Source organism: Sceloporus occidentalis, unplaced genomic scaffold (assembly GCF_023333645.1).
Source record: "Sceloporus occidentalis isolate IW3139 unplaced genomic scaffold, rSceOcc1.0.p SCAF_1, whole genome shotgun sequence".
NCBI lineage: Eukaryota > Metazoa > Chordata > Lepidosauria > Squamata > Phrynosomatidae > Sceloporus > Sceloporus occidentalis.
In genome coordinates, this window is record NW_028316981.1 from 129,375,454 (window position 1) to 129,386,063 (window position 10,610).

At 45.5% G+C, this 10,610-nt stretch overlaps 1 protein-coding gene across 4 annotated transcripts in view; it reads left to right on the forward strand.

Annotated features, from left to right (window-relative positions):
* The first annotated feature begins 4,078 nt into the window (after window positions 1-4,078).
* Window positions 4,079-10,610, forward strand: part of MXRA7 (matrix remodeling associated 7) — a 92,032-nt gene continuing 85,500 nt past the window's right edge. For all 4 annotated transcript variants that reach the window (XM_089535087.1, XM_089535096.1, XM_089535115.1 and 1 more), the window contains exon 1: window positions 4,079-4,690. In XM_089535087.1, the coding sequence (XP_089391213.1) occupies window positions 4,169-4,690 (522 nt within the window). In that variant the 5' untranslated portion in view covers window positions 4,079-4,168. The remainder of the gene's footprint in view (window positions 4,691-10,610) is intronic.

Below are 10,610 nucleotides of genomic sequence, written 5' to 3' on the forward strand. Positions count from 1 at the left end.
TATTACACTGTGTCGACAGGAGTAGTTATTCTAACCTACTTACATGGTTGACTGGGGCTACGAGGCATAGGCAATTTTAGCCTAGTGGAGTGAGTCCATTATTAATGTTTATGAATCCTAGATAGATGTATAGAATTGTGCTGATTTCTGTGCAGAGGTGGCTCACTAGGGCAAAGAAAAAGAAATGCCTAGGAAGGAAGGTGTAGGCAGGATTGAGATGGACAGATTAAAGCTTTGTGGATCTTTTATGGGTATTGTTGTTCTGTGCCTTCAAGTTGTTTCCTATTATGGCAACCATGAGGAGAACCTGTCATGGGGTTTCTTTGGCAGGTTTCTTCAGAGGGGGTTTGCCATTGCCATCCTCTGAGGCTGAGAGAGTGTGACTTGCCCAGGGTCACCTAGTGGATTTCATGGCCAAGGCAGGATTCAAACCCTGTCCTCCAGAATCATTATCCAATGCTCAAAGCACTGCACCATGCTGGACAGAGAGTCAAATTGCCTAGTAATAGAGGAATGTGCATGGGGAGCAGGGTCCTGAATGATGGTAAGACATTATTTCCCCTTTCCCTCCATCATTCCCTTCTCCTTTTGTTTCGTGTCTTTTAGATTGTAAGCCTGAGGGCAGGGAACTGTATGATTAAAAATAATATTGTAAGCCGCCCTGAGAGCCATTAGGGCTGAAGGGCAGGATATAAATACCTAAATAAATAAATAAAAATTATACAAATTGTCAATGAGGAAAAAGAAAGGTTTGTATAATTGGGCTGGGGAAGCAATGGCCTTCCAGATGTTTAGCTCCAATATCTGTCAGCCACAGCCAGCATGGCCAGGGATAATGGGAATAGCAGTCTGGAGGACCACCTGTGCTTTTTACGAAGATGAACAATCTAAAAAATTCATTATGGGCTGGAGATAAGGATGGTCAGGTCCTGATATTACCACTCCCCACTGAAGTTCTCACACCAGCCTTTAGCTAGCTAAGCAAAATAACTTAACTAGATCAATACTCTTTATTGCTTTGCCAGCAAATTAGCAAATAACAGAGCTTGCACTCAAGCCGGGATTAATTCATCGATTGTAACTCTCTCTCTCCACCCCTCCTTTCCTGATGACATTGCGGATTGGAAGTATTGCAATGAACTCTTTACAAATGGTGGAAACTCTCTTAAAAGTGGAAGCAATAGGAAATGCTTGGGGGATTGCTGCCCTCACCCTGGAAGGCTGTTGCTAGTTCATACCTCACCCTGGCCTTCCCCAGCATACTTTGGGGTGTGACCTTTGAAAGCGGCCTTTAACAACAACAAAAATATACACCACCTTGCTTTTATGAAGAGTTAATGTAAATCATAGAATCATAGAATCATAGAGTTGGAAGAGACCGCATGGGCCATCCAGTCCAACCCCCTGCCATGCTATGATATAGTGTTTTGAGTATCGGACTAGGAATCTAGCAGACCAGGGTTCAAATCCTACTCAGCTGTTGAAACTGTCAGCCTCATAGGAAAGTAAAGGCAAACATCTGAAGAATTCTTGCCAAGAAAGCCATATGGTGGGGTCTCCATAGGCTGTAGTCAAATTGAAGTTACATAACAGCAACAATGACTTTCTGCCAACATACTGAAAATTAGTCCAGTAAAAAAAGCTAAAAAGGGTCACTTATTTTGTTTCTTTAGAAAGGGCAACTTGTACCAATATGCATGTTATTGGATTGAACTCTTAGTCCTAGCCAGTGTAACTAATGGTATGGGATTGTAGTTCAACATCTATGCTATAAATTCTCCCCAGCTATGGCTGTCCTAAACCAGGGGTGAGCATATGTAGAAGAGTTTTCTTTTTGCTACCCCTGTGTGGGTTGCCCTGTAATAATCAAAGTTACCAAGGAAAGTACAGCTACTAAGATAATAATAATAATAATAATAATAATAATAATAATAATTGTATTTCCCCGCTTCTCCCAGGTGGATTGAGGCGGGATTACAACCTAACAGTAACAATAAAATACAAGAATAAAACATATAATTTCAAACATTAAAACAGTTAAAAACAATGCAATCACTTTTATAAGATAAAATGTTCTGATCCTGGGTAGAAGAGTGAATGATGTTGTTACAGAAGACTGGGTGGATAGGCTTGCCGGAAGAGATCCGTCTTAACTGTCCTTTTGAAACCCTCCAAGGAGGTAATAAGACAGATCTCTCCCGGGAGGTTGTTCGATAGTTTAGGAGCCATTGAGGTAAAGGTTCTTTGGGAGGTTGAGACCAGTCTGGTTTGATGGGCTTCCAGCAGATTTTCCCCGGAGGTTCTGAGAGTGCGGGGCGGATTATACAGGGAGAGGCGTTCCTTTAAGTAACTCGGGCCCGAGCCATGTAGGGCTTTATAGGGAATAATCAACACCTTGTATTGCGCCCAGAAGCTAATAGATAGCCAATGAAGATCTTTCAAAATAGGTGTTAGATGGAAGAAGGGTGCTGGAGGTCTGAAGAATTCATGATGGGCTGATGATGAGGAAAGCTAGGAAGAAACCTCTCAGAAAATCTTTCATTCAAAGATATAGCCATGTTAGTCTGGAAAATCAGTATGCAAAGGGATCTTGCAGCACCTTTGAGACTAAGTGAAAGAAACAAGCTGGCAATATGAAATTTCATAGGCTGGAGACATAGGATGCATCTGAGGAAGTAGGCTCAAGTCTTGTTGTGTGCCTTCAAGTCCTTCCTGACTTATGACTCCCCTGAAGCCATATTATTTTCTTGGCAAGATTTCTTCAGAGGAGGTTTGCCATTGCCTTCCCCTGAGGCTGAGAGAGTGACTTGCCCAAGGTCACCCAGTGGGTTTCATGGCTGAGCTGGGATTTGAACCTTGGTCTTCAGTTGCAGTCCAACACTCAAACCACGCACCACACTGTCTGCCTGTTGGGGCTCAAGTCTAGGAAAGCTTTGTTCTCTCAGAATCCATCCACACTGGTGCCACAACAAACTACCAGAATTCCATAGCATGGAGCCATGGCCGTTGAAGTGGTGTCAAACCTGATTACTTCTGCAGTGTAAATGCAGCCTTAGGTCCAAAACACACTGTAGAAATAATCCAGTTTGGGACCGCTTTAACTGCCATGGCTCAGTGCTAGGGAATCCTGGGAGCTGTAGTCTTTGTGAGACATTTACCCCTCTCTGTCAGAGAGAGCCCTGATGCCACACTAGACTACAAACAATGCAGTAGTTTCTGCCGAGTGTTTTGGAACCTAGTGCCACCAAGAGGTCTATGCTACTTATAGGTATGGGTTGCACAGTGGGCCCTTGGTATCCACTGGGGTTTGAAAGTCTGGGGATCCCCCTGTATAACAAAATCTGTGGATGCTCAAGTCCCATTGAACACAATGGCATAGTGTTGCTTATATAAAATGGGGCGGGGGGGGGAATCAAGGTTTGCTATTTAATAAATGAATAATGAGGAAAACTTATTTGTATCCCGAAAGCGGCTAACGTAGTTAAAGCGTCCCACATGCAATACTTGGTATAATATTACAATACCCCCCTCCTTTTAGAAAATAATTAAATTCTTTGCAATTAAATGTTAATTTAAAATTAGCTGTTAATAACAAGATAAACCATCAACAGCCGCACAAACCTAAAGGATGGGCCGAGGGGGAGCATGACGTGTGGCTGCGTGAGGGGAGCTGTTGGTGCCCTGGAATTTGGAAGTGATACACTTTTTATACATTTGGAATTTATACCTTTAAAAAACTAAAAAGCACCATTTCAAACTGCAGATGCTTGAATCCGTGGATAAGGAGGGCTTGGGACCAGAAGGGAGGCCTGGCAGTTGAAAGGAGTGGGGGCTACATCCTGCCATGAAGCAAGGGGCCTCTCCAGAAGCCTCTAGCACTGAGCCAGGGCAGCCAAAGGGGGCCAGGGCCAGCTGCCTTCCTGCAGCGCGGAGGCCAGGAGGAGGAGGAGGAGGAGGAGGCCCTGCTGGGAAGAGCAGCAGAACTTGGGGGCCGCCTCCCAGCCAGGGCATTGGGGGGGGGGCTAGGGGCTGGCTGTGGGCAGGGCCTGGAGGAGTGATGCGGCTTGCTTTGCATCAGAGCCAAGCAGAGGAGCAGCGGAGAGAGAAGGAGCATTAGTCCCTGCAAGGCAGACCCCGTCCCCCGTCTCTCTGCCAGCCCCGAGGCCGGATGGAGGTGGCCCTGGAGTGGTCGCTGGCCCTGCCGCTGCTCTTCACCCTGCTGGCCCTGCTCCTGGCCTCCCTCCTGGTCAAGCGGAGGGCCCCGGGGCAGGCAGCCGAGGGAGCCCCGGCCACGGACAGCCGGGGAGAGGAGGCCGAGGAGGCCGGGGCTGAGGAGAGGAGGAAGAGGGAGGAAGAGCAGGCAGCGGGAGAAGGAGGGAGAAGGCTGCCTGGGGAGGAGGTCGGGGCTGGAGAGAAGAAAGAGCAGGAAAGGCAAGGAGGAGGAGGAGAGAGGAAGAGCCAGCCGCCCCAAGAGGAGGATGGAGGGAAGGAAGAGAAGGAGCTAGAGAAGGAGGCTGCGGAGAGGAGGACTGCCAAGGAGCCACAGCCTCCAAGCCAAGAAGAGGCCCCCCTCCAAAGGCAGGAGGCTCCTGCTGCTGCTGCTGCTGCTCCGGTGGCCCTCCAAGAAGAGCAACAGGAGGAAGAGGAGGAGGAAGAGGAAGAGGAAGAGGAGGAGGAGGAAGAGAGCAAGGTAGGCAGGGGGAAGCTGGACCCGAGGAGGCCGGTCTTGCCAGTTGGTTATGACTCTCCCCCCCCCCCCGTGGTGGGTTGTGTGTGTGTGTTGGGGGTGCATTGACTGCACCTTTGCATACATTTTCTTTACCTAAAGGGAAAGGTTTGTGGCACATAAAGGTGGGTCATCTGTGCTGCTGATGGTGCATTTACTGTAGATATGAATTGGACAAAATCGAAAAGTGGTGGAGTCTCCTTCCTTAGAGGTAGGTCTTTAAGCAGAGGCTGGATGGCCATCTGTCAGGGATGCTTTGATTGAGAGTTCCTGCAGGGCAGAATAAAGGGGTTGGAGTGGATGGCCCTTGGGGTCTCTTCCACTCAATGGTTCTGTGATTATAGTCGAAAAACACCCCCCCCCCCCAAATCCTTGAGTCGGTTCATCAATGCAAGCGCTTGTGCTTTAATTCTTATTTAAAAATAAGAAGGAAACCATCCGCTGGTGAGAGGCAAGAGTGTCATCTCTCCTGGAAGCACTGGCTCTCCTCCCCTCTCTCTCACCCATCCAGTCTTTAGCAGAAATAGTTATGACTCCTGTTCTCTGGCATTGTTTTCCTTTGCTTCATCCTTTTTAGATCCTTTCATTACATGCCTCAAAGTTTTACCCTCGACTTATCCATGAATCATAGCAAAATCCATAATCTTGGCCTCAGAACCTGCCCTCGACTCATACATGAGGTTGACTTATAGTGGAGTATATGGGGCAGTCGGATTTGGTTCCCCCCCCAAAGGCATAAGTCGTGCCTCTCCAGGCGCTGGCCTCCCTTGCTAGCACTCGGCTTGTGGGCTCAGCTTTCTGAGCAAGAGCTTCTGTGGAGGAAAGTTCCCTCGCAAAGCCCTCTTCTCTGCACTGCAGTTGCTTTTTGGATTTCTTGCTGGTCATTGAAGGGAGTGGGATGTTTCTGGATCTCTCACAGTACCAGCTCCAGGAAACCCAGTGTTGGCCCAAGTCTTGGCTCTAACAAGGAAGCTACCTACTTTGGTTTTTCTCTTGGTGCTTCCCAGTCCATCACTCAAAAATAAACCTATGAAATGTTTCTGTTCTCTTCCATTGACAGTAGGCAGCTCAGGAAACCCACCAGTTGCTTCAGAAAGTGTGGGCAGTGGCTGCTATAAATGAGGATCTGGCTTATTAAGTCCCATTCTCTCTCTCTCTCTCTCTCACACACACACACACTCACATCAATTCAGAAAGATCTTCAGATTGCCAGAGAAAAGTTATGCTTAATGGTAACAATAATGTTCTATGCTTTTAGCGCTTGATAGTACTTTGTAAATACAGACTACAGACATGTTTTGTTTGTGCTGACTCTTTTGGAACTGACTTAAGTGAAGTTTTGCCACTGTTGCCTTTGGCCTAAACTTTCAGAGGGCCAAAACTTGGCTTCATAAGGTTTTCTTAATGCATCTTGGTGCCTAGATGAAACCCCCTTCCGCCCAAATGACATGCCTTGCTGCAGTCTCATGTTCTCCCATATCCTAAGAATGAGAACATTGTGATGCCACCTATTTCCTCAGAAATGTGCCTGAGGCATGCAGCTGAGCATGAGGCAGTGGCATGCAGGAAAAGTAAGTCATCTGCCCTCCATATGCAGCCTTGGATTGTTTCTGATTAAAAATAAATGAGCAATCTTAAGGGCCAAAGGAGCCTGCCTAAATACCCTACAGGCACCAGATCCTGTCTGATCTTGGAAGCTAAGCAGGATCAGCTCTGGTTAGTACTGAGTATTCCTTGCCTGAGAAAACCGTATGGAATTCATGGGGTCATCACAAGTTGACAGGCAACTTGAAGGCAGAGGACACCTTGCCTGCCTGCCTCTCCTGTGGTTCTCAGCTGCCCCATTAGTTCTAGGCAAGAAGGTACATGTTTGTTTGTCAGACTCAGAAAACTGCAGAGATAGGCTTTACCTTCTCTCCGCCCCAAGCTTGCCTGAGAGGTTTTTCTAATAAAATCAGTCTTCCTTAGTTCCTTCTCTCCCCCCCCCCCCCCCAATGTAGTTTATGCCACTTTATATTATGGAAGGAGATTAGACTGGTCTTTTCTCCCAATTTTTTTTTAACGTAGTACAAAAACATCTATTGCTTAGGCTCTTTAAATATGTATTTGGTATGGGTCACAAGAAATCCAGGAAATTCAAGTTCTGCTTTGAGAATAATGTTATGCTTACATATTTAATTTGTAAAATGAAGTTTATTGTGGCTCAAGCTCCCTTTGGAGATTAAACCCACTGGCTGGGAAGCTCCTTTCCCTGTTGCCAGGTGAGTTGCTGTCCAATATAGATACTATAGCGCAGGAGTTGCCTTCTGTATTTCAAAAGCATCTTCATCATTACTATTTTAATTTGTTTCCAGTTCTCAGGATCTGCACTAGAACTGTATCTTCATCTCATATTAAGTTCTAACAACTGCAGTTCGTAACAAAATGTTGCATTTGATATTTCTCCTGTTCAGTATGTCAGCCATCCAGCCAGTCATAACTTTTTCTAAAGCTGCATCCACACTGGAGAAATGACCTGGTTTGGCACCACTTTAACTCTTTTTGGCTCAAGGCTATGGAATTCTGGGAGCTGAAGTATGTTGTGGGGCCCAGAACAAGGCAGCAGCAAGAGGGACATCGTGTTGTGTAATAGGTATCGCCAAAGGTGCTATTATCAAACTTTTATGACAGTTTAAAAACGATGTGTGGTAAACTCCTAGATATACTGGAACCTAAATGGTGGAGCAAATATTGTCCCATAGTCACCCATGGTAAGATGCACAGTACCTGAGCCAACCAGGTCATTTGTGGGCAGAAAACTTCACAAATGCCTCTGCCTGGCTCCATTAAAAGAAAGAAACAGCTAGGAATTTGCTGCCCTTCTGTGGCACCCAAAAACAGCCTCCAGAGGCAGTCCCTTCACTCTGCTGTTAGAGAAGGTATAATGAGCTCTGGGCTTGGTTGGGATCCAAGCCAGGATACTTTAGATGATCTAATCCCACTGAGGTCACTATCTTATCTGGCTTGTACTGTCCACTACTGCTTCATATAAATCTGTTGGTTCCTGTCTTCCTCTCCTGTAACAGGGGAATAATAATTCTGAATTGCTGTAAAGACACACACCACTAAGTAAAGAGTCGACCACCAGATATTATTGGACTGCAGGTCCCATAATCCCTTGCTTTGGCTATGTTGGTTAGGGATAATGGGAGCTGCAAACCAAAAAAATTTGTGGAATAACTGAATGCCCACCTGTTGTAATGTTGCTTGAGATAATTTAATGTATGTGAAATGAAATCCACATAAAGTGCTATCTATATAAAGGCAAATTATTTGTCTTTCTTTGCTTTATGATAATTTTCAAAGTCATCAGAAATACCAATAATGTAGGAAATGAAACATTTTTGTTCACTTCTGTTCCCTGAGGTTTTGCCAAATGCAAAAGTCTTGCAACAATTTATTACCATAGAGTTACACAGAAGATTTGCTCTGGGCTTGACAACTGAGTACAGCATTTATTCTGTTCATTTTTTGTTTCTGGTTCATGCATTCCTTACTCTGCAGAGTCCACAGTGACATCTCCCTAGGGTAAACACCACCTTTGCTTTGTGAAGTAAATGGAAGCAGCAGAAAGTTAGTTTATATTTAAAGCAAACCCCTGTAGCCTGGATTCCACCGTGTGGGAGGACATCCATTGTTTATTTCTTTCTTTATCCCATCCTTAGACCTGGTGTTTACCTTTCCCCCCATACCTCTAGATTTCTGCCTGTGCCTGTTTACGCCTCCAGGTACCTTTCTATAATTTCCCAGGAGAAAGATTGGCATGACAAAGAACTTGCACTAAGCAGCCACGCTGATCAGGAGATCCATTGCTGCTGCCGCCGCTGTGAACCAGATGGGTTTCTCAATACAGCTTCCTTGCAAAGTAGCTCAGGGGGTGCAAAACACGTGCTGGCTTTTGTGTCTGGAAACATACAGCAGAGCTCAGAACATAGCTGACCTTAACAAACTGTCCTTCCTGACGGTGTGCTCAGCTGGATCTTCACCATCCTTGTGGCATGAGTCTCTTGGGTGGGAAGGAATGGCCTTTCTTTCTCTGTGGCAAGTCTGGTTTGATGTCACCCTTTTCTTTCTTTCTTCATATTAGCCCCACTTTATCTAATGCTGTCTAAAGGTGCCTTGCAAAAAACACATTTAGCCCTGGCTGTGTATGTAAGATTACAGTACTTCATTTTATTGCTTGTTTATTGTCTGTGTCTGAAGACATCCATGGAATCTTGCCATATTGTGCTGCAGACAAGTTTCTCTTGTCTCCTAGCCTTACTGTCTAGCACACTTTACATCACAGGCAAGACCAATGCAAGATTTATGCAAAAGCTAAGAGGGCCAGAATATGAGGGGCCTCTAATATTTTATTTAAAGCACTAAATGTCATATTTCACATAAAATCACTAGAATTATAAAACTTGTTTTTGCTTCAGTATTGCAATGGATTGTGAGGTCGAAGGCTTTCATGGCCAGCATCCATAGTTTTTTGTGGGTTTGTTGGGTTATGGGGCCCTGTTCTATAAGAGTTCGTTCCTGATGTTTCACCAGCATCTTCTCTGAAGATGCCAGCCACAGATGCTGGCAAAATGTCAGGAACAAACTCTTCTAGAACATGGCCACATAAACCAAAAAAACCACAAAAATCAATGGGTTGTGTTTAAATAGTCTAGAGCAAGAGTAGGCAACTTGGTTCCTCCTGAACGTTTTTGATTCCAGTTCCCATAATCTCTTGGCTTTGTCCATGATGGCTAGAGTAGACAAGAATTGCAAGCCAAAAATACCTTTAGGGCCCACAGTTGCCCATCTTTGGCTTAGGGACTCAGAATTTAAATATCTTGGAACTGTCCCATTTTAGGTGGTGAATGCACGCTTAACTGTCTGCCCTACCACTTTCCCAGCTACTTTTCAGCTATTGTTTGGCATGGCCAGTGATGGCTCAGCTAGGCCAAGTGGAGGACCAAATTACCATCCTCTTCTTCATCTTGCCACTGCCATTGCCTCCCTCCTGCAAGGCAATTTCATTTCTTAGCATAGTCAATGAAAGGTTGGTTAGTCCAGGTAGCGGGCCTATTTGCTGCCTTCTCCTGCTTGTCTCTGCCACCACCACCACCACTGCATCCTTCACCTGAGCCTTCACTGGCCATGCCAAGCAAGAACTTATCATCACCTCAGGAAGAGCCAAATGAGCTGGTAGTGATGTTGATTCATCCCAGACCTTCATTGCTCCCCTCAGCCATGCAATTGGGCAGTGGAGGTGCAACATCCATTGCTTGGAGGGAGGGGGACAAGGAGATGATGGAAGCAGAAACAGGAACAGTGTTGGAGTGGCTGATGCTTGGAGGCATTGCCACACATAGGACAGGAGTAAAGATGGTGGTCCCAGTTTTCATATTTGAATCGTTGGAAAGGGTGTGTTTTCAATTGTACCCTTGAATAAGACTATGGTGAGGAAATGACTGGTTTTTTTATTCCCTATTGAATCTGGCATAGAATTAGGATTCCTGGGTGTCCTAGTTTTCATCCCTCTGCACTGTCCAAAAAACAAAAACAAAACAAAAAACAAAGCTGGTCTATCAGATTCTGGAGATAATTTTAGAAAAGAGTAGGTAGAGGTTCTAGTTGTCTTCAATGTACAGGACTTAGTGCACTATGTTTGTCTCTCTCATTTCCCTTCAGGACCGTTGTCCTGTAACCTACTGTGACTTGGCCAGGGGCCAACATGGCTTTTGTGGGCCATAATGCAACTGGAGGGCAGCTTCCAAGCTCTAGAGCATGCTGCCATGGTTATTTCCTGGTCACTCCTGGTGGAGATCTGGGAGAGCAATGTCAATGTACAAATATAGGAACAACCACCAAA